This window comes from Delphinapterus leucas, chromosome 4, assembly GCF_059928025.1.
Source record: "Delphinapterus leucas isolate spDelLeu-1000000601 "Yukka" chromosome 4, BTC_Dleu_Yukka2, whole genome shotgun sequence".
Lineage (NCBI taxonomy): Eukaryota > Metazoa > Chordata > Mammalia > Artiodactyla > Monodontidae > Delphinapterus > Delphinapterus leucas.
In genome coordinates, this window is record NC_143132.1 from 56,005,224 (window position 1) to 56,032,856 (window position 27,633).

At 37.9% G+C, this 27,633-nt stretch overlaps 1 protein-coding gene across 1 annotated transcript in view; it reads right to left on the minus strand.

Moving 5' to 3' along the window:
* Nucleotides 1–27,633, minus strand: part of MORC1 (MORC family CW-type zinc finger 1) — a gene marked incomplete at its 5' end in the record, with an annotated part of 179,692 nt that overhangs the window by 47,466 nt on the left and 104,593 nt on the right. The window contains 3 exon segments of the mRNA XM_089909893.1: nt 6,391–6,636; nt 7,615–7,680; nt 27,099–27,237. Coding sequence (XP_089766019.1) covers nt 6,391–6,636; nt 7,615–7,680; nt 27,099–27,237 — 451 coding nt within the window.

Sequence of the window (27,633 nt, forward strand, 5' to 3'; positions counted from 1 at the left end):
CTTTCTCTGTCTGCCTTATTTCTCATAGCATAATGCCCTCAAAGTCCATCCATGTTGCTGCAAATGGCAACATTTCATTCTTTTTTATGGCAGAGTAGTATTCCATTGTATATATATGAACCACCTCCTCTTTAGCCATTCATCTGTTGATGGACACTTAGGTTGCTTCCATATCTTGGCAATTGTAAATAATGCTGCTATGAACATTGGGGTGGCTTGTATCTTTTCAAAGTAGTGTTTTGGTTTTTTCGAATATATATCCAGGAGTGGAACTGCTGGGTCATGAGGTAGCTCTATTTTTAGTTTTTTGAGAAACCTCCATACTGTTTTCCACAGTGAATGCACCAATTTACATTCCCACCAACAGTGTACAAGCATTCCCTTTTCTCACCAATATTTGTTATTTGTGGGTTTTTTGATGACAGCCATTCTGACAGGTGTAAGGTGATATCTCATTATGGTTTTGATTTGCATTTCCCTAATGTTTAGTGATATTGAGCATCTTTTCATGTACCTGTTGGCTTTCTGTATGTCTACTGTGGAGAAATGTATACAGTAGTTAGATCTTCTGCCATTTTTTGACCGGGTTGTTTGTTTTTTTGATATTGAGCTGTATAAGCTGCTTTTATATTTTGGAGATTAATCCCTTGTTGGTTGCATCATTTGCAAATATTTTCTCCCATTCTGTAAGTTGTCCCTTCATTTTGTTTACTGTTTCCTTTGCTGTGCAAAAGCTTTTAAGTTTAATTAGGTTCCATTTATTTATTTTTGCTTTTGTTCCCATTACTATAGGGGACAGGTCAAAAAAAATATTGCTGTGGTTTATGTCAAAGAGTGTTCTGCCTATGTTTTCCTCTAGGATTTTTATAGTATCTGGTCTTACATTTAGGTCTTTAATCATTTTGAGTTTATTTTATTATCAATTACAAGGAAAAAACTGCAAAAAACAGAAACACGTGGAGGCTAAACAATATGCTACTAAACGGCTAGTGGATCACTGGAGAAATCAAAGAGGAAATCAAAAAATACCTAGCGATAAATGAAAACAAAAGCACAATGATCCAAAACCTATGGGACACAGAAAAAGCAGCTCTAGGAGGGAAGTTTATAGCAATACAAGCTTACCTCCGGAAAGGTAAATCTCAAATAACCTGACTTTCCACCTAAGGGAAGTAGAGAAAGAAGAACAAACCAACCCAAGTTTAACAGAAGAAAAGAAATCATAAAGATCAGAGCAGAAATAAATGAAATAGAGACTAAAAGAAAAAAAATAGAAAAGATAAATGAAACTAAAAGCTGGTTCTTTGAAAAGATAAACAAAATTGATAAACCTTTAGCCAGACTCATCAAGAAAAAAAGGGAGAGGGCCCAAATCAAAAAAATCTGAAATGAAAAAGGAGAAATTAAATGGACACCACAGAAATACAAAGGATTATGAGACTACTACGAACAACTATATACCATTAAAATGAACAACCTAGAAAAAATGGACAAATTCTTAGAAAGGTACAATCTCCCAAGACTGAACCAGGAAGAAATAGAAAATATGAACAGACCAATTACCAGTACTGAAATTGAATCAGTAATTTAAAAAACTCCCAGCAAACAAAAGTCCAGGAACAGGTGGCTTCACAGGTGAATTCTATCGAACATTTAAAGAAGAGTTAACACCTATCTTTAGAAACTATTACAAAAAATTACAGAGGAAGGAACACTTCCAAACTCATTCTATGAGGTCAGCATCACTCTGACACCAAAACCAAAGATCTCACAAAACAAAATTACAGTTCCATATCGCTGATGAACATAGATGCAAAAATCCTCAACAAAATACTAGCAAACTGAATCCAACAATAAATTAAAGGGATCATACACCATGATCAACTGGGATTTATCCCAGAGATGCAAGAATTTTCAATATCTGCAAATCAATCAACGTGATACACCCCACATTAACAAATTGAAAACTAAAAACCATATGATCATCTCAATAGATGCAGGAAAAGCTTTGGATAAAATTCAACATCCATTTATGATAAAAACTCTCCAGAAAGTGGACATAGAGGGAACATATGTCAACATAATAAAGGCCAAATATGACAGACCCACAGGTAACATCCTACTCAATGGTGAAAACCTGAAAGCATTTCCTCTTAGATCAGGAACAAGACAAGGGTACCCACTCTCACCATTTTTATTCAACATAGTTTTGAAAGTCCTAGCCACAGCAATCAGAGAAGAAAAAGAAATAAAAGGAATCCAAATTGGAAAGGAAGAAGTAAAACTCACTGTTTGCAGATGGCATGATACTATATAGAGAAAATCCTAAAGACACCACCAGAAAATGACTAGAGCTCATCTATGAATTTGGTAAAGTTGCAGGATACAAAATTAATATGCAGTAATCTGCTGCATTTCTATATACTAACAATGAAATATCAAAAAGAGAAATTAAGGAAACAATCCAACTTACCGTCACATCAAAAAGAATAAAATACCTAGGAATAAATATACCTAAGCAGGCAAAAGGTCTGTACTCTGGAAACTATTAGACACTGATGAAAGAAGCTGAAGATGACACAAACAAATGGAAAGATATATCATGTTCTTGGATTGGAAGAATCAATACTGTTAAAATGACCATACTACCCAAGGCAATCTACAGATTCAATGCAATCCCTATCAAATTACCAATGGCATTTTCACAGAACTGGAACAAAAAATGTTTTAATTTGTATGGAAACACAAGACTCCAAATAGCCAAAACAATCTTGAGAAAGAACAAAGAGGCTAGAGGAATCATGCTCCCTGACTCCAGACTGTACTACAAAGCTACAGTAATCAAAACAGTATGGTACTGGCACAAGGACAGACACATAGATCAATGCAACAGGATAGAAAACCCAGAAATAAACCCATGCATTTATGGTCAATTACTGACAAAGGAGGCAAGAATATACAATAGAGAAAAGACAGTCTCTTCAATGAGTGGTGCTGGGAAAACTGGACAGCTACATGTAAAGGAATGAAATTAGAACGTTCTCTAACAACATATACAAAGATAAACTCAAATGGATTAAAGACCTAAATGCAGTCGCTTTTTGATATTGAAAAGTGTTTCTTCATACTTGAAAAGGTGAGAAACCACTGGAATGAAAAACTTATGATACAGGGAAAGGTCTCCTTTGATTGGAATGGCTAGAGGTAGACTCAACTTCTTGAGGGCAAAACCTGTCTTATTTATCTCTGAGTCCACAGCACCCAGCCCAGAGTAAATGCTTAATAAACGTTTGTTGAGTGAAATGAATTAATCAAGGAAACTAAGGGAAAATTCAAAGGAATTAAAAGTTGCAGATGTAGGAAACAAATACATTATTTTTATTGGAAGCCCCATCTTCAGGAAATGGTGGGGGGGGATTAGTATAAAAAAAGTGGAATCTTCTGAGAAATTCAAGTATGTGATAAAACAATTCTCTAGGAAGAACAATTAATTAATTACCTGTATTAAGAGAGCTGAATTGTGGTATATATAAGGTAAAACACTGGCTAATTCCAGAGCCATTTTTATCAAGCTTTTGGAACACATAATAAGATTTAGTTGGAGTGTTTAGCCTGTCTTCCTAATTCCATCTACTTAGGCTAATATCAAAATTAATCACACTTCCTGTACTTCCTCTGTCTGGAAGTGGTAATGCCTATTGTTGTGTTAACTGGATAGGAGATTAGAATGTACTGCAAATAATCCTCAAGTAATCAAAAGCCTTTTGAATTGCAGTTTAAACCTGACTAAATTCATTTTTCAAGTTCTTATCAAAAATTTCACAGTCTTCTGATCTATCCACTTCACTTCCAGATTTTCTTAGTATAGACTATCTTCTGAGGTAAACTTATCTTCCCAAGAGTTGACGTACAACATGTCTTCATTTCTTTACCTTCCACTTGCTAATCAATCCATTCTAATCTGGTTTCTATTCTCTCTAGTCCAACAACAATAGAATTCTTCCTGTGATCATCCCTATTACCACTAAGTCATTAAGTCAATGGACTTTTTAGGCCTTTGCCTGGTTGAGTTAGCCTCTCAACAGAATTCAGCTTCTCTGACCATCTACATCCAATATCTCAACAAACAGGTCAGTGCTCCCTCCTCAAGGCAAACACACAAGGAACAAAGTATCCACTCCTCTTCACTCCACAGGATCACCCTCACCCACACCGTTATTTCCCCACAGGGCCATTGCAATAGCCTTTTAACTGCTCTGCCCACATTCACTCTGCTCTCTACTAATCCATCTTTCATACTCAACCAAAGCAATCTTTTCTAAAGGAAAATAAGATCACATCACTTCCCTGCTTAAAACCCTTCAGTAGTTTCCCGTTGCTTTCAGGATAAATACAAAACCACTTATCAAAGCCTATAGGCCTGCATGATTCTGATCACACCACAGCCCCCTTTTCCCTCTCTGCCCCACCATAGCTTAGTTGTCTTCTTAAGTTACTTTGTATTACATGTTCCCTCATTAGCAAATGATGTTTGCATTGATTGGAAATGCTCTTCCTCTCCTCTTACCCACTTAGCTGGAATTCAATCCTAAAAGTTATATGTCATTGCTTTTTCAGGGAAGACTTCTCTGTCCTCCCAGAGTCAAATCTCCTATTACAAGGACTCATGCTACTATTTCACAAAAATTACCACAGTAGCAGTTCACATTTGTCTGTATAATCATTGGATTGTCTGTCTCCATCACTAGACTATAAGTTCAGTGGGGGCTTGGGACCATATGTGATTTTGCTCATAGTTGAATCCCCTGTAGCTGGCTGGCATACTGAATGGCACATAATAGATGATTTTATATATATATACATATATATAGTCACATATACCTATGTGAATCTCCATATTTAAAGTCTAAAATGTGTTATTCTAACACCTGGGCTCACTTCAACTTTGCGATCACTTGTACGTTGTTTTTGGAGCATGCAATCCACCCATAAAATAGGCCTACAAATCCCAAATCTTGAAATTCCACAGCTAATGAATGGAAATCAGGGGTTAAAGGAGATATAACTATAAAGTAATAGCAACTACTTTTTATACTATAAGCATGAAGTTTTTTAGACATAGCAGAAGTTGAGTATCTGCTGAACAGATGAATTTTTACATTCAAATATGATACATAATTCGAAGTAAAATTCTGAAGATTGTAGACAGATTCAGCTTAGCTTCTTCTATAGTCTCAAGAAAAGACTTAGGGCCAAAGTTTCAAAATTATAGGGAACTGGATTTCAAATATTTTAAGAGAATGAGCTACCCAAAAATGAAATGAGAAAGGCTGCCTTAGGAGGTAATGAGTCTCCATCACTAAAGATTTTCAAGAATCCATACCATTTTCCAAAGATATTACAAAGATATCTCACAAATGTGTGAGATATTTCTGTAATGTAACTATTATTCAGAATAATTCCTTCTGAAAGAACCATGCCTGAAATCTTTTCTCCCACCATGCTTAACACAGTATCTTACACAGGGCTCAGTGGATATTTGCTAATCAAATTAGTTTCTTGCTTTCAGAACCTATGGTAACTCATTTGAATATTTTCCATGTGCCCCATATTCACCCTTTAAGGGTGAATTTAATTTTTGGAAACAGTAAAAAGACATTAGAAGTCAAATTTGATTAAGAAGGCAGATAAACTAGGCAATAAATTTTGGCTTATAAAAGATTTTTTAAAAGGTAGTGAGATAATATCTGTAGTCATTTAACACTGAATCTGGCACAGGGTAAATGCCCACTCAGTTGTAAGTGTTGTTACTGTTATATACTGAATCTGAGGGCAGATTCTCAAAAAGGAATTAAATAAGTGTAACCTTGTAAGAATAAAAGTGTAATGATTCCTTTTAAAAGAAACAAACTCACTTAGATACGTGGAAATTCTAGGGTGGTACATTCATTAAAATCAAGCTCAGCACTTAGTTATATTATCAACATCACATCTCATTTTTCCAGAACTTTGACTACAGGGATAACTGCTTATGTAAAATTTGGCTAAGCATTTTTGCTATAAAGCATTGAATGCAAAATCCTCAAGATTACAGGTTTATCCTATACAAATATTTCTCTCTTAAATACAGATTAAAATCTTTATCCCACAGAGGTGTTCTTTAGGAGCCCTTCAGTGCTGATATTAGCAACCTGACTTTTGCTCCAAAAGAGAGAATATAGAAAAAAAAAGAAATTGGGACCTTGTCCAGGAAACTCAGATTACAATGTGTATGCTATAATTAAGAGTGCTTTAAAAATGTGAAAATGAAGGAAAACCCTTACAGAATGCTATTCCTGGAAAAGTGAATTACTATACATTTGTGAATAAGAGAAGAAAAAAAAAAAACACCTGGGATCTCTCAGCTAGTTTGACATTTTCCAGCAGGGCGGCTGGATGTCTCCACTGTTGAGGTTTCACTTTCTTCTGCATAGGCTTCTTCGTAATTTTAGTCTCTGAAACATACTCTACACCGGAATCTGCCTCTCCTGTGTTACTTTTCCAGTCTCTATGGTTGACCGAAAGCTCAAAGGATGAAAGAGACTCATGCATCAGGTCATCACCGGAAGGCCTGATTCTCTGAATTTTTGTATTTCCCTTAAATAACAAAGAACATGCTTTTAATTTTTGGCAGCTGGCTTATTTATAATTAATTACCATTTCCCTTATAATCTTATGACATTAGATGATATTTATTTCTAATAAAAATTTTAAAAATCAGAAGCTTAGAATTTTGGCAAATGTCTGTTGCAAATACGTTGGCAAATGTACACAGCTGTAATGGCTCATTCAGAATTTGATTTAGCAGAGCTCAGCTGAGTCAAGAAACTTTCTGATTTTGAGGATGCAGAAGACCCCAAATTGAGAATACACTTCCTGACTTCCTCCCCAACAAAGACTTTCTTGCTTTTGGATCCCTGGTGCATATAGGTCAGTAATCTATTCATCTGAAGTTTGGCTGGGGTTATCAATCCCACCATTTGCCTGTTAAAAAATGTGAAGAAACAAAATTATAAAGAGTTTTCCATAATTTTTTGTGTGTGATTGGTATAACTCTAAAGATTTGAAAAATTTTAAATTTTAGATAATAACAGACATTTGAGGAATATAATATGACATTTAGCAGAAACAAGAAACAATGTAGAAATTACATACACAACATATTTCTAGGCAAATATATATCCAAGGACAAACACACACTCTCTCTGATTTTAAATGTATAATTTTATATAATACACAAATATATATTTTTCTATGAAATATATCTTGAAATATATTGGAAAGAATATACTGAAAAGATACAATTATAAATACATTAAAATATTTAAAATGGTCAATGTCTCCAGGCAGTAAAACAATGGTTGATTTAAATTTTCTTATTTATATTTTATTTTCTGAGTTTTTCCTAATAAACATGTATTACTCTAATAAGAAAAAAATGATGACAGTGAAAAAATATGTAACAGTGCTTCACTTTCTGAACCTATTAAACCATGATGACATTTAGCCCTTGATAAGTCTTATCCTTCATTTGGGAAATGTTACAAATGGCTCAATCCCACTTTAATTACTCACCTTAGGTGCTGAAGTTTGGCAGGTGGTAGTGAACTCAGTGATCCTAATTGTTGGTATAAACTGAGGCTATTATGGAAAAAATCATTAGACAAATGTAAGTAAAAATAACTTTCAACTGACATATTAAAATAATTCAATATTCTTCATTTCTTAAAGAAGTGCCAAGATCACATACTCTCACCAATCATTATTAAGGAGTCCCTTTCAGTTTAGACATAGAGCAATGATGTCTGACTGGTAGTGACTGGACAGTACAAGACAATCCAATGAAGTGTTATAAATCAAATGTCTTAAAAGCAATACAAGGGGCCACGGTATTAAACACTGTCTCCACAGCCCTCATCTCCCCTCTCTGGAGACCCTTTGTCTCCACTTGTAGGTCCCAGCATCTGGAATAAATCTTGACCTTCAGCAACAGCTCTGTATAGTTCAGAGCTCTGGGCCTGAGCTTCAAGGGACTTTTGAGGATAGACTGGCCTTAACTGTGTCCCTAATAACTGAGATGCTGCCTTACCCTCAGCAACCAACTCCTGCCTTGTACTCAGAGGCATAAGTAGAGAGAGAAAGCATTTGTTTTTCCTGAAAAAGAAGCACCTTCTAAGCTAATACTTTGATGTGATAATTGTTACACTAAAATGATGAGATGTTAATGAAATATTCAAAGAGAAGATAAAGAGTAATGTGGGCCTGCACCCCAGACCCAGGGTCACTCCCCTTGGAAGGAGACCCCGGTTAGGAGATCTGCTTGCACCTCCTTTTTGGTGCACCCACTTTCTTTCGCTGTGCCACAGATGCCATCGTGGTATCTAGCACAGTGTCCACGCTCTCTAGGACAGAAAATTTACCTTGCTCTTGTTAATACCCTAACATCCAAACTGGAGTCCTGACTCCAGTTTGGGTTGGATGTTAAGGGTTGGAGCTGCTGAAAATTTTTCCAGTGTGAATGGCCTGCATAGATGTTGAAATAGGGCCTTTTCCTCTGTCCTGAGATCCAAATGGCCCTTGGTGGCATCTTATAAGTTGTAGGTACCTTTAAGGCAACCCTTCCAAACCTGAATTATTTCACCGGTGTGCCTGTACCCAACCCCAATCTGTACTTCCTCGTGCAGTCCCTCTTTTGACTAGTAACATCACCAAACACCCAGACATTCAAGCTAGGCTGTCCTGGGCTAATAATCACTCTCAGTCCACAGGTTTGCACCAGCCTCAAGTCACCTCCCTGTTTAAATGACTTTATCGTCTTTTGCTTGAACTATTTTCTATAACCTCCTCATTTTCTTGCTTCCAGTTCAGAGACTTCTCTAGACCTGTGCCACAACCCCTTTCTACACAATATTATTCACTTCATTAAAATAAGGAAGACAAGAGAGAAGAAGAGGGGGAAAGAGAAGGGGAGGTGGAATTCTCAAACTTGGATCCATTTGCTTAGAATCACCTGGTAAGACTTTTAAAAAAAACTATTGATGCCAAGTCCTTACACCCTGACGTTCTAATTCAATTATGTGGGGATGGGGCCTGGCATCGGTAGTTATTAAAGCTCTCTGAGTGATTCTCATACGCAGTCAGGACTGAAACCACTAGCTTAGAAGACAGAGTCTCACTTCGGTAGCACCTGCCACATGGTGTGGCACACAGACCACATTCAATTCAAGTTTATTAAATAAAGCCAAACAGCACCTAGCATGACATAAAAGCGGCTTTCAAACGGTTGCAACTAACTTTCTAAATTCTTCTTCTGAACGTTTTTCCCTCCATCTGACACCCCTTGTTGCCCTCATACACTAAATGCTCAGTCACATTTACTATTCCTCAGGTTCACTTTCATGTCCCCGTGCCCTTGTATCACCCATTTCCTTTGCCTGGAATGACCTTTCTGATATTCTCCAGTTGTCGAATTTGACTCATCCTTCAAGTCTCAGTTCAAGTATTACCCACTCCGAATTCCTCCTCCTATTCCCCAAAGGAAAATTAATTGCTTTAACTTCTATACTCCCCTGACATTCTTCTGGATGTTTATATAGATATCTCTCACTATATATACAGATTCACATGGAAAAACATATATTTTTAAAAGTGTATTTTTAAGTCTCCTTATTACTCCATTCTCTATTTGTCCAGTTCATATTCCACTAACAAGTAACCACTGCTACTTATTTCTTGTTTATTTTTCCAGAGATTTGCTTATACGTCATCTATAATACAAGCATATATACATAAGGTTTCCCTGCTTTTCCGAGGTGGGGAAAAATGGTAGTATATCATACACACAGTCTGCATCTTTCTTTTTTACTTAAGGATATATCCGACAGATCTTTCTCTATTAGTACTTAAAAAGCTTCTTCATTCCCTTTTTACAGCTGCATTGTATTCCTTCCCCACCTCCAGTTAGTTTTGAGATATAACTGTCATACATCATTAAGTTTAAGGTAATGGCTTGGCTTACATATATTGTGAAATGATTACCACAATAAGTTTAGTTATCATCCATCATCTCATATAGATACAATAAAAAAAGAAAAAAGTTTTTCCTTGTAATGAGAACTCCTAGGATCTACTCTCATGATAAGTTTCATGTATATCATACAGTGTTTGCTATACTTAACTATGCCCAAAGGTTTCCTTGAGCTCCCTCCCTCTGACCCCTCCCTACACCTCTTCCTACCCCCATCCCATCCATGGGCAACCACTGATCTGCTTTCTCTCAGCATAGATCATCTGCATTGTCTAGAATTTTATCTTAAGTGGAATCATAAATCTTTTTCGTCTGGTTTCTTTCACTAGGAAGAATTATTTTGAAATTAATCCATATTGCTTTGTGGATCAATAGTTCATTCCTTTTTATTGCTGAGTTCTATTCCACTGAACGGACATACCACAATTTGTCCTTTCACCTGTTGATAGTCACTTGGGTGACTTCCAGTGTTTGGCTATTACAAACAAAACTACTATGAATCAAGACAGTATGGTACTGGCACAAAAACAGAAAGATAGATCAATGGAACAGGATAGAAAACTCAGAGATAAACCCACACACATATGGTCACCTTATCTTTGGTAAAGGCAAGACTATACAGTGGAGAAAAGACAGCCTCTTCAATAAGTGGCACTGGGAAAACTGGACAGCTACATGTAAAAGAATGAAATTAGAACACTCCCTAACACCATACACAAAAATAAACTCAAAATGGATTAAAGACCTAAATTTAAGGCCAGACACCATCAAACTCTTAGAGGAAAACATAGGCTGTACACTCTATGACATAAATCACAACAAGACCCTTTTTGACCCACCTCCTCGAGAAATGGAAATAAAAACAAAAATAAACAAATGGGACCTAATGAAACTTCAAAGCTTTGGCACAGCAAAGGAAACCATAAACAAGACCAAAAGACAACCCTCAGAATGGGAGAAAAGATTTGCAAATGAAGCAACTGACAAAGGATTAATCTCTAAAATTTACAAGCAACTCATGCAGCTCAACATCAAAAAACCAAACAGCCCAATCCAAAACTGGGCAGAAGACCTAAATAGACATTTCTCCAAAGAAGATACACAGATTGCCAACAAACACATGAAAGAATGCTCAACATCATTAATCATTAGAGAAATGCAAATCAAAACTACAATGAGGTATCACCTCACACCGGTCAGAATGGCCATCATCAAAAAATCTAGAAACAATAAATGCTGGAGAGGGTGTGGAGAAAAGGGAACCCTCTTGCACTGCTGGTGGGAATGTAAATTGATACAGCCACTATAGATAACAGTATGGAGGTTCCTTAAAAACTACAAATAGAACTACCATACGACCCAGCAATCCCACTACTGGGCATATACCCTGAGAAAACCATAATTCAAAAAGAGTCAGGTACCAAAATGTTCATTGCAGCTCTATTTACAATAGCCAGGACATGGAAGCAACCTAAATGTCCATCAACAGATGAATGGATAAAGTAGATGTGGCACATATATACAATGGAATATTACTCAGTCATAAAAAGAAATGAAACTGAGTTATTTGTAGTGAGGTGGATGGACCTAGAGTCTGTCATACAGAGTGAAGTAAGTCAGAAAGAGAGAAGCAAATACCATATGCTAACACATATATATATGGAATCTAAAACAAAAAAAAAATGGTTCTGATGAACCTAGGGGCAGGACAGGAATAAAGATGCAGACATAGAGAATGGACTTGAGGACACAGGGAGGGGGAAGTGTAAGCTGGGAACAAAGTGAGAGAGTAGCATTGACATATATACATTGCCAAATGTCAAATAGATAGCTGGTGGGAAGCAGCCACATAGCATAGGATGATCAGCTCGGTGCTTTGTGACCACCTAGAGGGGTGGGATAGGGAGGGTGGGAGGGAGACGCAAGATGGAGGGGATATGGGGACATATGTATATGTATAACTGATTCACTTTGTTATAAAGCAGAAACTGACACACCATTGTAAAGCAATTATACTCTAATAAGATGTTAAAAATTTTTTTTAAAAATAAAAAAACTACTATGAGCATACAAGGTATAAGTTTTTGTGTAGATGTATGCTTACATTCACGTGTTTATTTGCTGTCTGTATATCTCCCTTAGTGAAATGTCTGTTCAAATGTTCTTCCCACTCTTTTAGAACAGAAGGAATTTACTACAGTGATTGGTAACAGAAGAGATGGAAGAGGCTAAGAAGACTACCAGCAGATGGAAGGTACCCTAGATGTTAGCAAAAGCAGGAAGCTCTTAGAGCCCTCAGGTTGGAGGGACAACAGGAAGAACTGATAGTACCAGTTCTATAGGGCAGAAGCCCAAGTACAGTGTGGCTCAGCTGAGTCCTCTGTTTAGAGTCTCAAAACTGCCTATTTTTTAAATGTGTTGTGTGTCTTATTATTGAGTTTTTAAAGTTCTTTATACATTCTAGATATCAGTCCAGATCAGATAAGAGTTTTGTAAATGTTTTCTCCCCGTCTGTGGCTTGATTTTTTGATTTCTTGTGTCCTTTGAAGAGCAAAGTTTTTAAATTTTGATGGAGTCAAATTTGTTAAATTTTCTTTTATAGCTCATGCTTTTGGTATCATATTTAAGAAATCTTTGCCAAATCCTAGGCCACTAAAATTTTTTCCCACGCATTCTTCTAGAAGGTTTATAGTTTTAGGTTTTACATTTGGCCTATGCTGCATTTCCCATAATTTTTATTTGGTTTGAGGTAAGAGTCAAGGTTCATTATTTTGAGGTATATATGACTATCCAAGTGTTTTGGTATCATTTGTTGAAAAGATTATTTCTTTCTCCCAATGAAATGTATTGGTCCCGTTGTTGAAAAACAATTGACCACAAATGTATGAGTCTATTTCTGTACTCTTTATTACGTCCCATGGCTCTTTTTGTCTCTTTTAACACCAATACCAAATTGTCTTGATTACCATAGGTTTATAATGCCTTGAAATTAGATGGTGTCAACCCCACCAACTTTGTTCTTTTTCAAAGTTATTTTAAATCCTCTGCACTCCATATGAATTTTATACATTTTACAACTTCTACAAAAAAAGAACAAAAACCACAAACAACTAGCTTGGATTTTGATTAACATTGGGTTAAATCTATAGACCTATTAGAGAGAACTGACATGTTAACAATATTGGGTCTTCAAACTCATGAACATAGGTTATCTCTCTATTTATTTGCTTTATTTAATTTTTTCATCAGTGTTTTGTAGTTTTCAGTGCAGGTCTTACTCATCTTTTGTCAAATTTTTCCTGAAGTACTTCATGTATTTTAATGCTATTGTAAATGGTATTATATTTTAAAATTTCAGTTACAATTGTCTGATGCTAGTAAGTCAAAATAGTTGATTTTTATATACTGATTTTGAACCCTGCAACTTTGCTAAGCTCATTTTACCAATTCCAGTAACTTTTTAACAGATTCCATTCAATTTTCTACATAGACTATCACATCTGAAAAGAACCAGTTTTACCTCTTCCTTTGCAGTCAGAATGCCTTTTCTTTTCTGTCTTTCTTGTACTTCTAGAACCTCCTGTAAATGCTGAATTGGAGTGATGACAGCAAATCTCCTTGTCTAATTCCTGATCTTAGGGGAGAGATTTTAGTCTTTCACTAATAAGTACAATTTTTGCTGTAAGGTTTTTGTAGATGTCCTTTATCACACTGAGGGAGTTTTCTTCTGTTCCTGATTTGCTAAGAGTTTTGTGTTTTTTTTTATCAGCAACGGATGTAGTTCCTCCTTTTTTGTCATTTATATCTTACTGGATTTTGTTTCCTTTTTGTTTATGATATTTATATGTTATATATTTATATGGTGCCATATTGATATTTTACTGGATTTTTTTCTTTTTTTTGTAGATATTTAGCTATGCTACTAGTTTGTTTCTTAAATACATCATTATAAGAGTTAGGTTTTCCAGGACTAGCTCTTTCCCAGAATTTTCTATAGGAAGGGTAGGTAGAGGATAAGAGTTTAGGCAAGTTTTTTTTTCCACAAGCAAAACCTCTTTTCTTCTAATCTTTATCCAAAAATCACTGCTTCTGCAAATATGGCTTTTTGGAGTACTTTCATATGCATTCCACATCTTCTACTTCTGTGAACCAAAGCAGGTCCAGTAAGGTTCCTGTTGCCTTCCAGCTATTGTAGATAAAGGCTATAGCTTTTCCATCTCCAGATGAACCCTTCTTCAGTAAGTGTATTTGTGTTAATTCTTTAGAGGTGCTATTGCTGTGCTCATCTTTCCATTCCTCTTCCTTTCCTCCTGTGGAGCTCCTGCATTATCTTGACTGCTTTTGGCAGCACTGCAGTATTTTGGTATATGTTTCCTAGATTGACTGAAATTGGAGTTGCATTTTTGTTTTCTGTTTTCTTGTTGCTCTTAGAAGACTCCCAGGAAAAAACAGGAAGATGCTACATCTATATAGCCATATTTATAGCAGAAGCCTCCTATATCCCTTTCTACCTATATTTATCATGGTATGTATCACACTGTCTTATAGTTATGGCAATACGGGTATCTCTCTCAACAGACTGTAAACTCTCAAAGTCATTTTTTATCTGTAATACCTATCACAACGTTTAGCACTTTATAGGTACTCAATAAAACGTTGGTGATTAACAGATGCTCCCAGGGTCTACTGCTCATCTCTTCCACTGTTGAAACACTGCCCCAAGTCTATTCTGCACTCATAATGTGACTAAACTTCTCTACTACCTGTCAGATGTTATCACATCTTTGAGATGCTTTATATTAAATGCCAGTGTCTTGTTCCTAATATAGCTAAATGGATTGAGCCTAGCCTAGTAACAATGTATGATACACTTAAATCATTTGGGTTTGTATAATTTTGGTGCTAGCTTAAAGATAATTACTTTTGGCTATAAAATTTTACTGTAATGAGTTTTGACCTGAACTACTAATCTCATCACTAGAGTTGTGAGTAATAAAAAAAAATTTTTTTAATTCCATTAGTTTTCCTCTTTTTATATTCATTTCAGAGTTGTGTTTCTACAAAAGAACTTCAGACATCATAGAAAAACACAGCAAAAATGTCTCAACTAGGGACTTCCCTGGTGGCCCAGTGGCTAAGGCTCCACATTCCCAATGCAGGGGGCCCAGGTTCATTCCCTGGTCAGGGAACTAGATCCCACATGCCGCAACTAAGACCCGGTGTAGCCAAATAAATAAATAAATACAATATTCAAAAAGAAAATGTCTCAACTACATTTTGAACAGAAAAATATCAATAATGTTGGCACATCTTTTTATTTCTTTGCAAAACAGAAATCCATGTAACATAGCTAATCCATTTCAAATTCTGTCTCATTTACTTAATGAGTAGTTGTTTACTAGTGGTATCATCTTTATCATCACCATCACCTTTTCAGATTTCAAAGAATCATCATCACCCTAGAAACCTTTCTAATATCAGTATTTATTTTTATATGACACTCATAAACTCTCCCGGCAAGACTGTTACATTTCCTTACATGTTTGGAAAGTCCTGAAAATCACAGATTCAACAGCAAAAGCTGCATAATATGAAGTATCTCTGGCAGCAGAAAACCTGAAGGATGCTTAACTCAGGAATAAAGAAGAGAAAGTCTGCGGTGCATAAGAATCGTGTGGGGAGCTGTGCAGAAATGCAGATTCTAAGGCTTCTGTCCCACAGATTCTTGTTCAGTCAGTCTGCTGTAGATCTCGGGAATCTGCATTTTTACAAACATGTGACATTCTTACACAGATGGCCCAATCATCATAGACTCACAGCCCTGGAAGGCAGGGGATTCTCGCTTTTAATTTTATATCCATGCTTTGCGGGACTGTAGAGAAAATATTTTTATGTTTCTGCACCGTGAAGGCTTTCTGATCAAATATTACCAAAACTTGAGACCTAGCCTAGAAGAACAAATCTTGGAATTTAATTTATGACTAATTATTAGTGAGACAGCATCTGAAGAAATTTACCTCCCTGGAGGTATGTGTTTACATTTTAAGGAAGGAATGAGATCTGGGGCCATGGAGACATAGCCGAAGAAGCTAGTCTTATCTTGCCCCCAAGAGATTTATTTATATTCCAAAGGGTAAGAGTAAGAACCCAGAATCCTTCTCAAAGAGCAAAGAAGTGTGCTTGTCTGTCAGGGGGTAGTGTAGGGCTAGGGAGATGGCTGTCCCTCTCCTATATAAATATCCAGATTCATTTCTTTCAGAGTTCCATGCTAGTGGTACAAACTCCAGTATATGTAGGATAACATACGATCTGCCTCATCTCATCCGTTGCCCCAGGGGTACAAATTAGGGCAAAAGGGAATCAGCACGATTATTTGCTATAATTAAATAATGATCTGCTCTGCTCCAGAAACCTCATGTTTGCATTCAGAATAAAATTAATATATATAGATATTTTAAACTTAGCCTGTAAATGAAGATGGGCAACTAATACGCATAGGCTCTAAAATTGGATGTGTCTTCATAAATATCTAGTCTAATCCCCTTTTACTGAGCTGGAGGGGGAGGGGTATACTAGGATCAAGGACTAGTGACATCAGACAGACCTGAGGTCACTCAGCTTATAAACAGCAGAGCCAGGACCTGAAGTTAGGTATCCTGACAGCAGGCCAGTGTACTGTCCGCCATATTCTGCTTCCACAGCCTCCTTCTTCAAGGAGCCCCTAAGCATCCCTCCCTCTGCACAGCTTTCCAAAATGATCACTGCCCTCCAACTCTGCCTAATATAGTCAGAGCTCCTCAAAAAAAAAAAAAAAAATTAGTTATTAATTACCCAATTTCTCCCACACTGAAGAGCTATCAATCCAAACTGAAAGCAGGAGAGCAGAGTAGTTCAAACAGCTTTGAACTAAGAATTAATCTCATTTTCAATTTTTTTTGGCCATGCCGTGTGGCATGTGGGATCTTAGTTCCCTGACCAGGAATCGAACCTGTGCCCCATGCCGTGGAAGCACGGAGTCTCAACCACTGGACCTCCAGGGAAGGCCTTCAATCTCATATTTTTGATCTAGCTCTATTCCTACCTTGTTTCTGTGACCTCAGCCAGAGAGGCAACATAGTCTAGTAATAGAATGAGGGGTCTGGAGCTTGACTGTGTCAGTTGAAATCACAGTTCTGCAGATTCCTAACCCCACACTTGTCAAGTTACTTCTCTGTGTCTCGGTTTCCTCGTGGACAAAACAGGACTCACAACAATCACAGGATGGTCATAAGGATTAAATGAGTTGGTATATTTAAAGCACGTCGTAGTTCCCTGATAACTCAGTGGTTAAGAACCCACCTGCCAATGCAGGGAAAACAGGTTCGAGTCCTGGTCCGGGAAGATCCCACATACCGTGGAGCAACTAAGCCCGTGCACCACAACTACTGAGCCTGAGCTCTAGAGCCTGCGAGCCACAGCTACTGAGCTCGTGTGCCACAACTACTGAAGCCCGCACACCTAGAGCCCATGCTCCACAACAAGAGAAGCCACCGCAATGAGAAGCCCGCGCACCGCAACGAAGAGTAGCCCCTGCTCGCCGCAACCAGAGAAAGCCCACGCGCAGCAACAAAGACCCAACGCAGCCATAAATAAATAAATAAATAAATAACTTTAAATAAATAAATAAAGCACCTCTAAGGGTGGCACATTGTAAGTGCTCTTATCATTTAATCCTTCCATTCACCCTTCTCATTTAAGTTTCCACATGTATGTAATATGTACATTTAAAGTAATCATTCAGGGTAGTTTTAGAATTCACCAAAATATACATAATTATGGAAATCTTAGGGGAGAAACTGGAGAGGAGAAGGGAATTGGACATACAACAACTATGCAATTATCTTTTACTACAAAAACCCTGTTGTGATCAAACGGTGTAGTATATGCAGAACCACGTGGCAGATAAATCATGAAGCAAATGAAGTGTGAGCTTCAGGACCCCTCCCTTACACAGGGCCCTGTGTCTCACTTCGTGTTTATAATTTTGCACCTTCTTTTCTGAAGGGGATCCCCCAAAATGTATAAACCTCAGACTCCAAAAAACTAGATCTGCCCTTGTTCAGAAGTATTTTAAATAATACTTAGTTATTTTCAAATGCCAGGTATTACTACTAGTGGTCTTGGCTAGAAGACCTTCTTGAGGATTCTCAGAGTAGAGGAAGGATGATTCTAGACCATTGCAAAGCAAAAGTCATGGACAAACTTCAGTTATTTCTCTTGGATTGGATTAGAACCCCCCAGTGTGTCAAGAGACCCCATGCCCTTTGTTAGAAGGCTGGGCCCAGCCAAGCAAGATTGACTGGAGGAGTGGGAGGTTAAATCATATACTGGTAAAGGACAAGGTGGAAAATGTAACTCAAGTGAGATTAAGTTTAAATTCTGCTTAAGCCTACAGGAGTTAGGACAGAAGAAGGATACAGATTCAGATCAAGAATATGATCAGGAAAAAAAAAAAGAATATGATCAGGAGACAAAGACTTAACAAGGTTAAATTGAGGGGCACAAGCTATGGGGTTTGAGTTCAAAATCAGAAAAATCATGAGGTACATTTCCTTAAACTGAATTCAAAATGTAAAGTTGGGTCCTGAGTAAGAAGTGAGATTAGGTCTAACAGATGAGAAACAGTATTCAAGCTCAGAGGGGAGGGCTCAGGAGGGCTGGTGCTCAGAGGTACAGGCTCAGACACACAGGGTTCCTTCAGAGGGAACCAGAGAGTAGCCTGCTCTGCAAGGAAGCCAAACACCTGAACCTCACTCTGAGAAGAGTCAGGAAACAGGCCCTGAGGTGCATCTGGGATACGAGGCAGCCTCTGACTGTTCCTGATTAGTACGTGCACTCATCAAAAACTGGTTGTGGATAGAGTTCAGGTGCTTATGGGCACTGATCAAATATGTATATTTGCAGTGAAACCCAAATTACTATTCTCTGCAGTGAAAATCATTCAGGCAACACACCTAAACCTCTCCTTCTCTCTGCATCTCTGCAGATGTGACTAAGAATGGCTGATTGACATGCAGAGAGGGAAGTAATGCGGCAAGACTGCCAGCCACTGTCAAAGCTACTTCTGTCCTTCTCAGAGGAAGGATGAGCTCCCTCTGGAGTTCCTACTGTCCCTCAGCAACAACGTTTGGTCACTTATGTGAAACCCAGGAGCAGACAACAATGGATGGCATTCCTTGGTCCCAACCTCCAGGACAAAACAGGGTGACTTACGAAGCCAGGAGCTGGGACTGTCATAGACTCCCCACACCACACTGTTCCCTGAAGCCAGGCTGTTCTGATGCTCCTATCACAGGTACTATCCTGGTTTGTTTAGTAAACTACAGTGCTGTTCTGTCAGGTAGTGTGACATCAGCTCCTCAAGAAACGACGAATAAGAAAATAATTTGACGGACCATTTTCTCATACCATATACAAAAATAAACTCAAAATGGGTTAAAGACTCAAATGTAAGACCTGAAACCATAAAACTCCTAGAAGAGGCTTCCCTGGTGGCACAGTGGTTGAGAGTCCGCCTGTCGATGCAGGGGACACGGGTTCGTGCCCCGGTCCGGGAGGATCCCACATGCTGCAGAGCGGCTGGGCCCGTGAGCCATGGCCGCTGAGCCTGCGTGTCTGGAGCCTGTGCCCTGCAACGGGAGAGGCCACAACAGTGAGAGGCCCGCGTACCGCAAAAAAAACAAACTCCTAGAAGAAAACATATGCAGTAAACTTTTTGACATCAGGCTTAGCAATATTTTTTTGGATCTGTCTCCTCAGACAGGGCAACAAAAGGAAAAATAAACAACTGGGACTACATCATACTAAAAAGCTTTTGCACAGCATAGGAAACCATCAACAAAAGGAAAGGCAACCTACTGAATGGGAGAAGATATTTGCAGATCTGACAAGGGGTTGATATCCAAAATATATAAAGAACTTACATAACCTCAGTATCAAAAAAACCCCAAACCACCCAATTAAAAATGGGCAGGGAACCTAAATAGACATTTTCCCAAAGAAGACATAGAGATGGCTGATCAACACATGAAAAGATGCTCAACATCACTAATCATCAGGGAAATGCAAACCGAAACCACAATGAGATTAGATGACACCTCACACCTGTCAGAATGGCTATCATCAAAAAGACAAAAAATAACAAGTGTTGGTGAGGATGTGGAAAAAAGGGAACCCCTGTGCACCACTGGCAGAAATGTCTTGGTGCAGTCACTATGGAAAACAGTATGGATGTTCCCCAGAAAACTAAAAACAGAACTATCATACGATCCAGCAATTCCATTTCTGGATATTTATCCGAAGAAAACAAAAACACTAATTCAAAAAGTATATGTATCCCTATGTTCACTGCAGCACTATTTACAATAGCCAAGATATGGAAACAACTTAAATGCCCGTGGACAGATGAATGGATGAAGAAGATGTAGCATATATACATACAATGGAATACTAGTCCACCATAAAAAAAGAATGAACTCTTGCCATCTGTGACAACATGGATATATCTAGAGGGTATTATGCTAAGTGAAATAAGTCAGACAGAGAAAGACAAATACCACATGATCTCACTTATATGTGGAGCATAAAAAAAAAATGGACAAAGCAAAACAGAAACAGATTCATAGACACAAACTGGTGGCTGCCAGAGGGGAAGGGGATGAGGAAATGGGCAACATAGGTGAAAGTGATTAAGAGATACAAAATTCCAGTTATAAAATAAATAAGTCAAGAGGATGTAGTGTACAGCATAAGGGATACAGTCAATAACATTGTAATAACCCTTTGTGGTAGCAGATGGTAGCTAAACATTGTGGTGATCATTTTGTCACATAAAAAATATTGAATCAGTATGTTATACACCTGAAACTACTATAACACTGTATGTCAATTATAATTCTATAAAAAAAAGAAAAGAATTTGGACAAGTAAATCAAGCTAAGGAGTTGAACAGCTGCAGTTCAACGTCTACTGTGCCCAACAATGAGCCAGATGTGATGGTTAGAGGTACATGAGAAGATGAACACATGACACCTGCTCTCAAGGAACTTCTACATTAGTTCCTCATGAGCAATAACATCTCGTCTGCTATGCTGTAAACACAGGGCCAACCAGGGTGAGTATATCATGCATTATCCTTTTTGGAAAGGCAATGCATCACCATAGAAAAATGGGATCTTTGTAGCAAGAGTAATAAAGTAAAACATTTCAATTACAGGGAGTATATTAGCCTCTTGTTAGACAAGGGTCTTTAGGTGTCATAAATTTTAGATCATGGCAGTTTATGTAAGGAGGCTGAAAATTACTCAATGAATAAATATATTTTCTAAGGCATCTGTCTCCATAGTTATACAGATTTGAAATCTCAGCATCCTACACAATAATGACACATTAAAACGATTAAATTCTAAATGGGAAAATGCATCCACATTCTTCATTATAAAGTTGTGCTCAGACATACCATTTCAATTTGAAAAACACGGCTACAAGTTCAGCAAGCCTTCTTTGCTCCACATTTACCGCTAAAACAGCCAATGTGGGAATTGCCAGACTATACGGTTTCAGTTTGTGTGTCCACATGAGCACCGCAAAAGAACAGAATGCTATTGCTGGAGTTCCTTTCCAACAGGCATGGAATTTTACAAAGGCTATTCATTTGACGCAAAAACTATGAATGTGACAAATGAAATCCAAATATAGTCTCTATACTCCCACTCAAATGCAACACTTTATTTTCACCAAGTGTAAGAACATTATGGTCTCCAAGAATATATGCAGAAGATTTTAAGTCTAACCTACATAACTTCAACCAATCCAATGAAAAATATTTATTATCTTTCTACCTATTTGTGAAGAATCCTTTTACCTATTTGTGAAGGAACAAATCAAATTGTTCCTTCAATTCTTCACTCGTTGTTTGGTGAACACCTACTCTGTAAAATGGCCAGGCCTAGGTGTTGTTGGAAACGCAATGAATAAGAATGGTCTCTTCTTTCAAAAATCTTATAGTCGAATATAGGAGACCAATCAGGTACATAACTAACTATAATACCAGGTAGAAAGTGAAACATGCTCTTGAGAAAGACAAACATCAAGGGCAAAGGGGGCTGGAAGGAAGGAGATATTTTTACAGGTAGGGAAATGAGAAAAAACTTCACACAGCAATGACATTAGTTTGGGATCTTGAAGGACTAGGGAAGGGGCAGAGGTCATTTCAGAAAAAATGGCAGGAACGAAGGCACTCAGCAGTGTGGAAGCGGAGAAAGCAGATAAGGAACATGGGGCAGCTCAGTGGAAGAATGCTGCAGAAGGGAAGAAACTCAGGCCAAAAAAGGAGTAGTGTCAGATTAGAGAGAGCCTGAACTATGGCTCCAGATGAGAAATAAACATTAATCAGAAAAGATTAACCCAGAAAGACCTAGAGAATATATAAGCAATACAGCACATCTGCACAAACATATTGATTATATAAATATACTACCCATGAACAATACTTATGTACAAATGGGTAAATATAGAGCAGGCTTCATTCAGGGAATCAAGTTATCATCTGCCTTATAATGATTTGAAGACATTAAGTGGATTTGAAGTGATACCAAAAATCCCTGAATGAAATGGACCTAAAACTATATTCCGTGTGTTTGATTATGACATAGTTGTCCTGTCGTACAATAGAAGGTAGAAGAGACTGTAAATTGTGAGTTAAAACTGAGAAAGGGGAAAAATTGAGGACTGGAAAGTCCTCAGATGCAGAGGACTTGACTCTGTAAGTCTACCTTATGGTTTTAAAATTATTGTCTAGGCTTACTGAAAAACAGAATAACAATTATCTAGATGATAGGCCAATTAGTAGCTAAACAATCACGAGAGACGATGAAAATGAAAATGCTTCATTGCTTGGCCAGCAGGTGGCACTTGTCACTCGATATAGAAGGATGAGGGGAAACGTGGAGTTAGGAATTCATCTATTCAGAAAGGAGAAAAAGAATGGGCTGTTCCAGAAGCACAATTTATAAAGAGCCCTTGGCTTGCTGACACAGCTTATCAATAACATCTTGGATTTGAGCCCTCCTATTAGGTTTACTAAACTTACACATTTCCCTTAACAAATATGATTTGCATTTTATCAGTTTGTTACCTTTGTCAATGTTCTCATATCCTTTTTGTCTGTATTTATCATGTGATACTGTGAGCAGATCAGTGCTGGAATTAGGCAAAAAGGAAACAAAGTCCAACTTCACCATTTAAAGATGTTTGGCTGATTCAAGTTATCGAACTTCTCTGAAATTCACTCCCCTTCTGATGCTATAATTGATATAATTAGCTGTAATGTTGTGGGGATTAAATATACCACCAACTGTGGAAATGACAGCTTTGGGCCTAGCTATTTCATTTTCTCCTAGAGGACAAGGTCTAATCATTGAGGTACCTCCTCTACCAGAAAAGTTTTCTGAATCACTGTGAATTTTCTGTAACTAGGGCACCCTGTGGGTAGGACACCTAAAATTTAGACTTTTGTCACTCTACATACCAGTAGGGTGTATGAGGGGTGGAAAAGAGGCTGTAGCTGCTGATTTCTGATACTAGTACCATAATACTACCCTTCCTACCATTATTCTATCCCTTTTGGTTGTCAATGACACAAAACCCAGAACCAAAGAATCTAAGATCCAGAAAGGTCTTTGATTTACTAAGTCAACATTTCATTTTCCAGATCAGGATGCCTTCTGCCACTAAAGCTGAAATGCAAGACAGTAAGAAATAGGGTGGGCAGATATAGGTCATTTTTATATTTGCTCCCCAGATTTAATCAATGGATAAGTGAGCATTGGCAGTGGGAGGCAGGAAGAGAGAACAGGAGGTGGGCAAACCATAATTTCATAGCATGCAGCTCATTATTTCCTGATATTGAGAGACTGGGCACCATTAATAGACAGTGGAATCATGGTAATATACTAGCCATTACTTGATTTTCCAGTGGTGCCTACCCTACACCTGAATCACATCTGCCCTGAACCTGAATGGCACCAACGCCCTGTTTTTATAGCTTTCCCACCCTTCCTATGTCATAGTCTAACAGCACTTCTTCTAAAAAGCAGTCAGGAAGAAAGTAAATTCTCACTGAACATTGGATGGTTTTGAGTCTTTTTTCTGGCATCAGGCAGCTATCACCTAATTAGTTTTTGAATACTTTCATGATTTATTTTTGTGAAAGGGGAACTGAGGTCACCTTTCAGAGGTCCTCTATTCAGTAATTACCATATTTTATAATGAGTTACACCGTTTTTAAAAGACAAATATGTCACACAAATGCTGACTTTTATTTTTAAAAATACATAAGTTTAGCATGTAATTTAAAAGGTTGGTTCTATGAAGGAACAAGCCCATGCTCATCTCCAAGTCTACATTTATAATGTTCTTCTCACATATAATGCCCTGTACTTTCCCTTTATTTACCCTAAATAGACTTCAAGATACAAGTTAAGTGCCGCTTCCTCTATGAAGCTTTTTTGAATGAAGCTGCCCTCACTATCTCCTTGTAATAAGCTTCTAATTTAGTTTCCACTATGATCAGACAAGTAGTAAACTAGTACTGTCTTACAGTAGTGGCTATCTTTTAAATGGCTGTCAGACTTGGTCCTCAAAGGGACTGTATATTATCTGAGGGCATATTTTATTTTGTGATTCAACCACTATCTGTTGAGTACCTACTACATGCCAGGCAGTGTTTTTGGTAATACAGACAATGAACAAAACCAAAACCAGCCTTGCAGTCACGGGGCTTACATTCTGGCGTTAGAGTCACTCTATTCCCCACCATGCTTAGCATGGGACAGACCCAAGGGCAAGTATGTGTTCAATGACCACATCAAAATCAACTGGTTGCCCGTGGTTAGGTGACCCCCAGCCAAACTCTTCCTTGACTACCATAAAAATAGGGTCAGTGAAGGGCTCTGCATGCTGGAAGTGTGTTAAAGATGCAAGGATTGGGACTTCCCTGGTAGTCCAGTGGTTAAGAATCTACACTTCCACTGCAGGGGGCACGAGTTTGATCCCTGGTCAAGAAACTAAGATTCCACATGCCGAACGATGTGGCCAAAAAAATTAAAAAGGAAAGAAGAAAAAAGATGTGAGGATTATTTTCACAAAACGGGGTAGGGGAGGATGGTGAAGAGTCTTAACGTCCTTTCAACTGGTAGGAGTATGTTTCTATTTAAGTCCTGCCAAAACTTCTTTGTTTATATCTAAAGCAGACTGAATCTATAAACCTGGCTCAAATTTTTTATGAAAAAATCAACTACCAAGAAAGAAAGAATAAGTAGAACAGATGGCCCAAATCTGTTACTCCATCAGCCTCTATCAAAATCTCTACCTCAATGATGAATAAAACATCCAATCCCAAACAAAGAAAAAGTAGTTAAGACTTAGTGATTGGCACTATCACTATCCAAGGGTCAGCTCTGACCTCTGTAAGAAAAGAAATATCCAGAGACTACAATAAAGATAAAATCAATTCAGGATGTTTTGAATGCCTTCACAAAGCTACAAGAAGTGGTAAGCAAAATAAGAAACAAAACAAATTAAGATATTTCACACTGAAAAGATTTGACTTCACCTAATTGTTTATAAAAATAACCACAGGGCTTCCCTGGTGGCGCAGTGGTTGAGAGTCCACCTGCCGAGGCAGGGGACACGGGTTCGTGTCCCGGTCCAGGAAGATCCCACATGCCGCGGGGCAGCTGGGCCCGTGAGCCATGGCCGCTGAGCCTGCGCGCCCGGAGCCTGTGCTCCCATGGCTGCTGAGCCTGTGCGTCCAGAGCCTGTGCGGAGAGGCCACAACAGCGAGATGCCCGCGTACCGCAAAAAAATAAAATAAAATAAATAACCACAGGTGGTGATATTTTTACATCTGACCTGTTCTCAAAGCCACAACCAGATGCTCTAAGAATTGTAAAAAGTTGATCCACTTTTAGGGATTGAAGAATGCTTAGGAGAATATGTTTCTAAATAACTCTCAGTTATCTTCCCAAAAGAAACCCTGAGACTCCAGACTAAAAAGGGAGGGTCAGGTTTTGTTGTCTGTGATCACAGGTGCTGGCTGACCTGCATGGCAGATCCCCAGCAACGTGGGAGTGGTAAGAAGATGAAGCTGGGGTAGAAAAGAAAGTTCATCTTCTAAGAACCCAGGAATACATGTAATAATCAGATGGTAAGCCTGGATGTCTTAACTCCCACCCAGGAAGGCAGTTTTCTACTCAAATAAGCATCTTATTTCCTGACATCTACACAGGAGTCAACATATTTGAACATATACTGCGGACCTCCTCAATTCCTATTTGAGGAGCTTGACAGGCTACACAATTAAAAAATGCTGAAGTTGGGTGCTAAATTTATAAACAGAGATGTAATTAATTTATTAAGAGATTAAAACAATAATTCTGCATGCCACTTTCACTTGCAACTGTCATGTACCTACATTTACTGATAGTAATATTTTATTTATTGAATTTTCTTAATAATTAAATACGACTTTAAGTTGCTGTATTAATAGGCTAATATTTTAAAAGAACAACTCTTTATCTCAAAAACCCAGGGAAGAGGCCCAAAGAAATAAAAAGAGCCTAATCTTTGGAGTCATACAGATCAGTGTCCCACACTTGACCCTGGGCCCTTCGACACGCTGGTTGGCTTCTACATCCTAGAGTGGAAATATATTCCCCTGTTCCTCACACACACTGTTGTGGAGATGCACTAGGATATCACGTACAAAATGTAGTATTATTTGAAGAAGTTCTCTTCCTTTCTGGACCCTTGGAGTACTAGTGATCAACTCTAGAACAGTCCTTAGATCCAAAATTAAAAGGGGGTGACAAAAAAAGATGAAAAAAAGAGGCTACATATTTTACTTGGGTAAACCACATCAGTCAATTTGCACACACAAAATCAACAGCTCGAGACTCTGGGTAGATTTTGGAAAGAATAACTAACGGCTCACCTGTTGATGAGGTTCTTCCAGTCGATTTTGATACCTCTGGACTGACTCTCGAAGTTGCTTGTCTTTCTCATTTTTTGATGGTGATACTGTGCTTGTAGTGCCCAGGGGGATGGAAGGTAGTCGTTGTGTCTGATGACAACTTTTCACAATCAACAAGTACAAGAGATAACATCAGGAGGAAATATAAAACTATTTACTGTCCGTAAAAGATTATTTACTTCTACCAGGAGTAACTTCTCTGGCTTATATCCAAAACTCAAATGCAGCCTTGCTCAAATAGATCATTATATTGAGAATTTAGGTAATACATGACCTTAAATCTCCAATTTGCTTGGAAAAGAACTTACTGGAAAATGTGGAGGGTAGTATATATTTATGAGAATGGGAGAATATTCATTATTTACTAATGCTTCACTTATCCTGCGTTATCATGAAATGAGGCCTTTTGCAAACATGTTTTTTAGATAATTGAAGCTTACCTTATTACTACCAAGCGTTTTTTTTCTTCCAAAAAAATTTGGGATTGAAATCTATA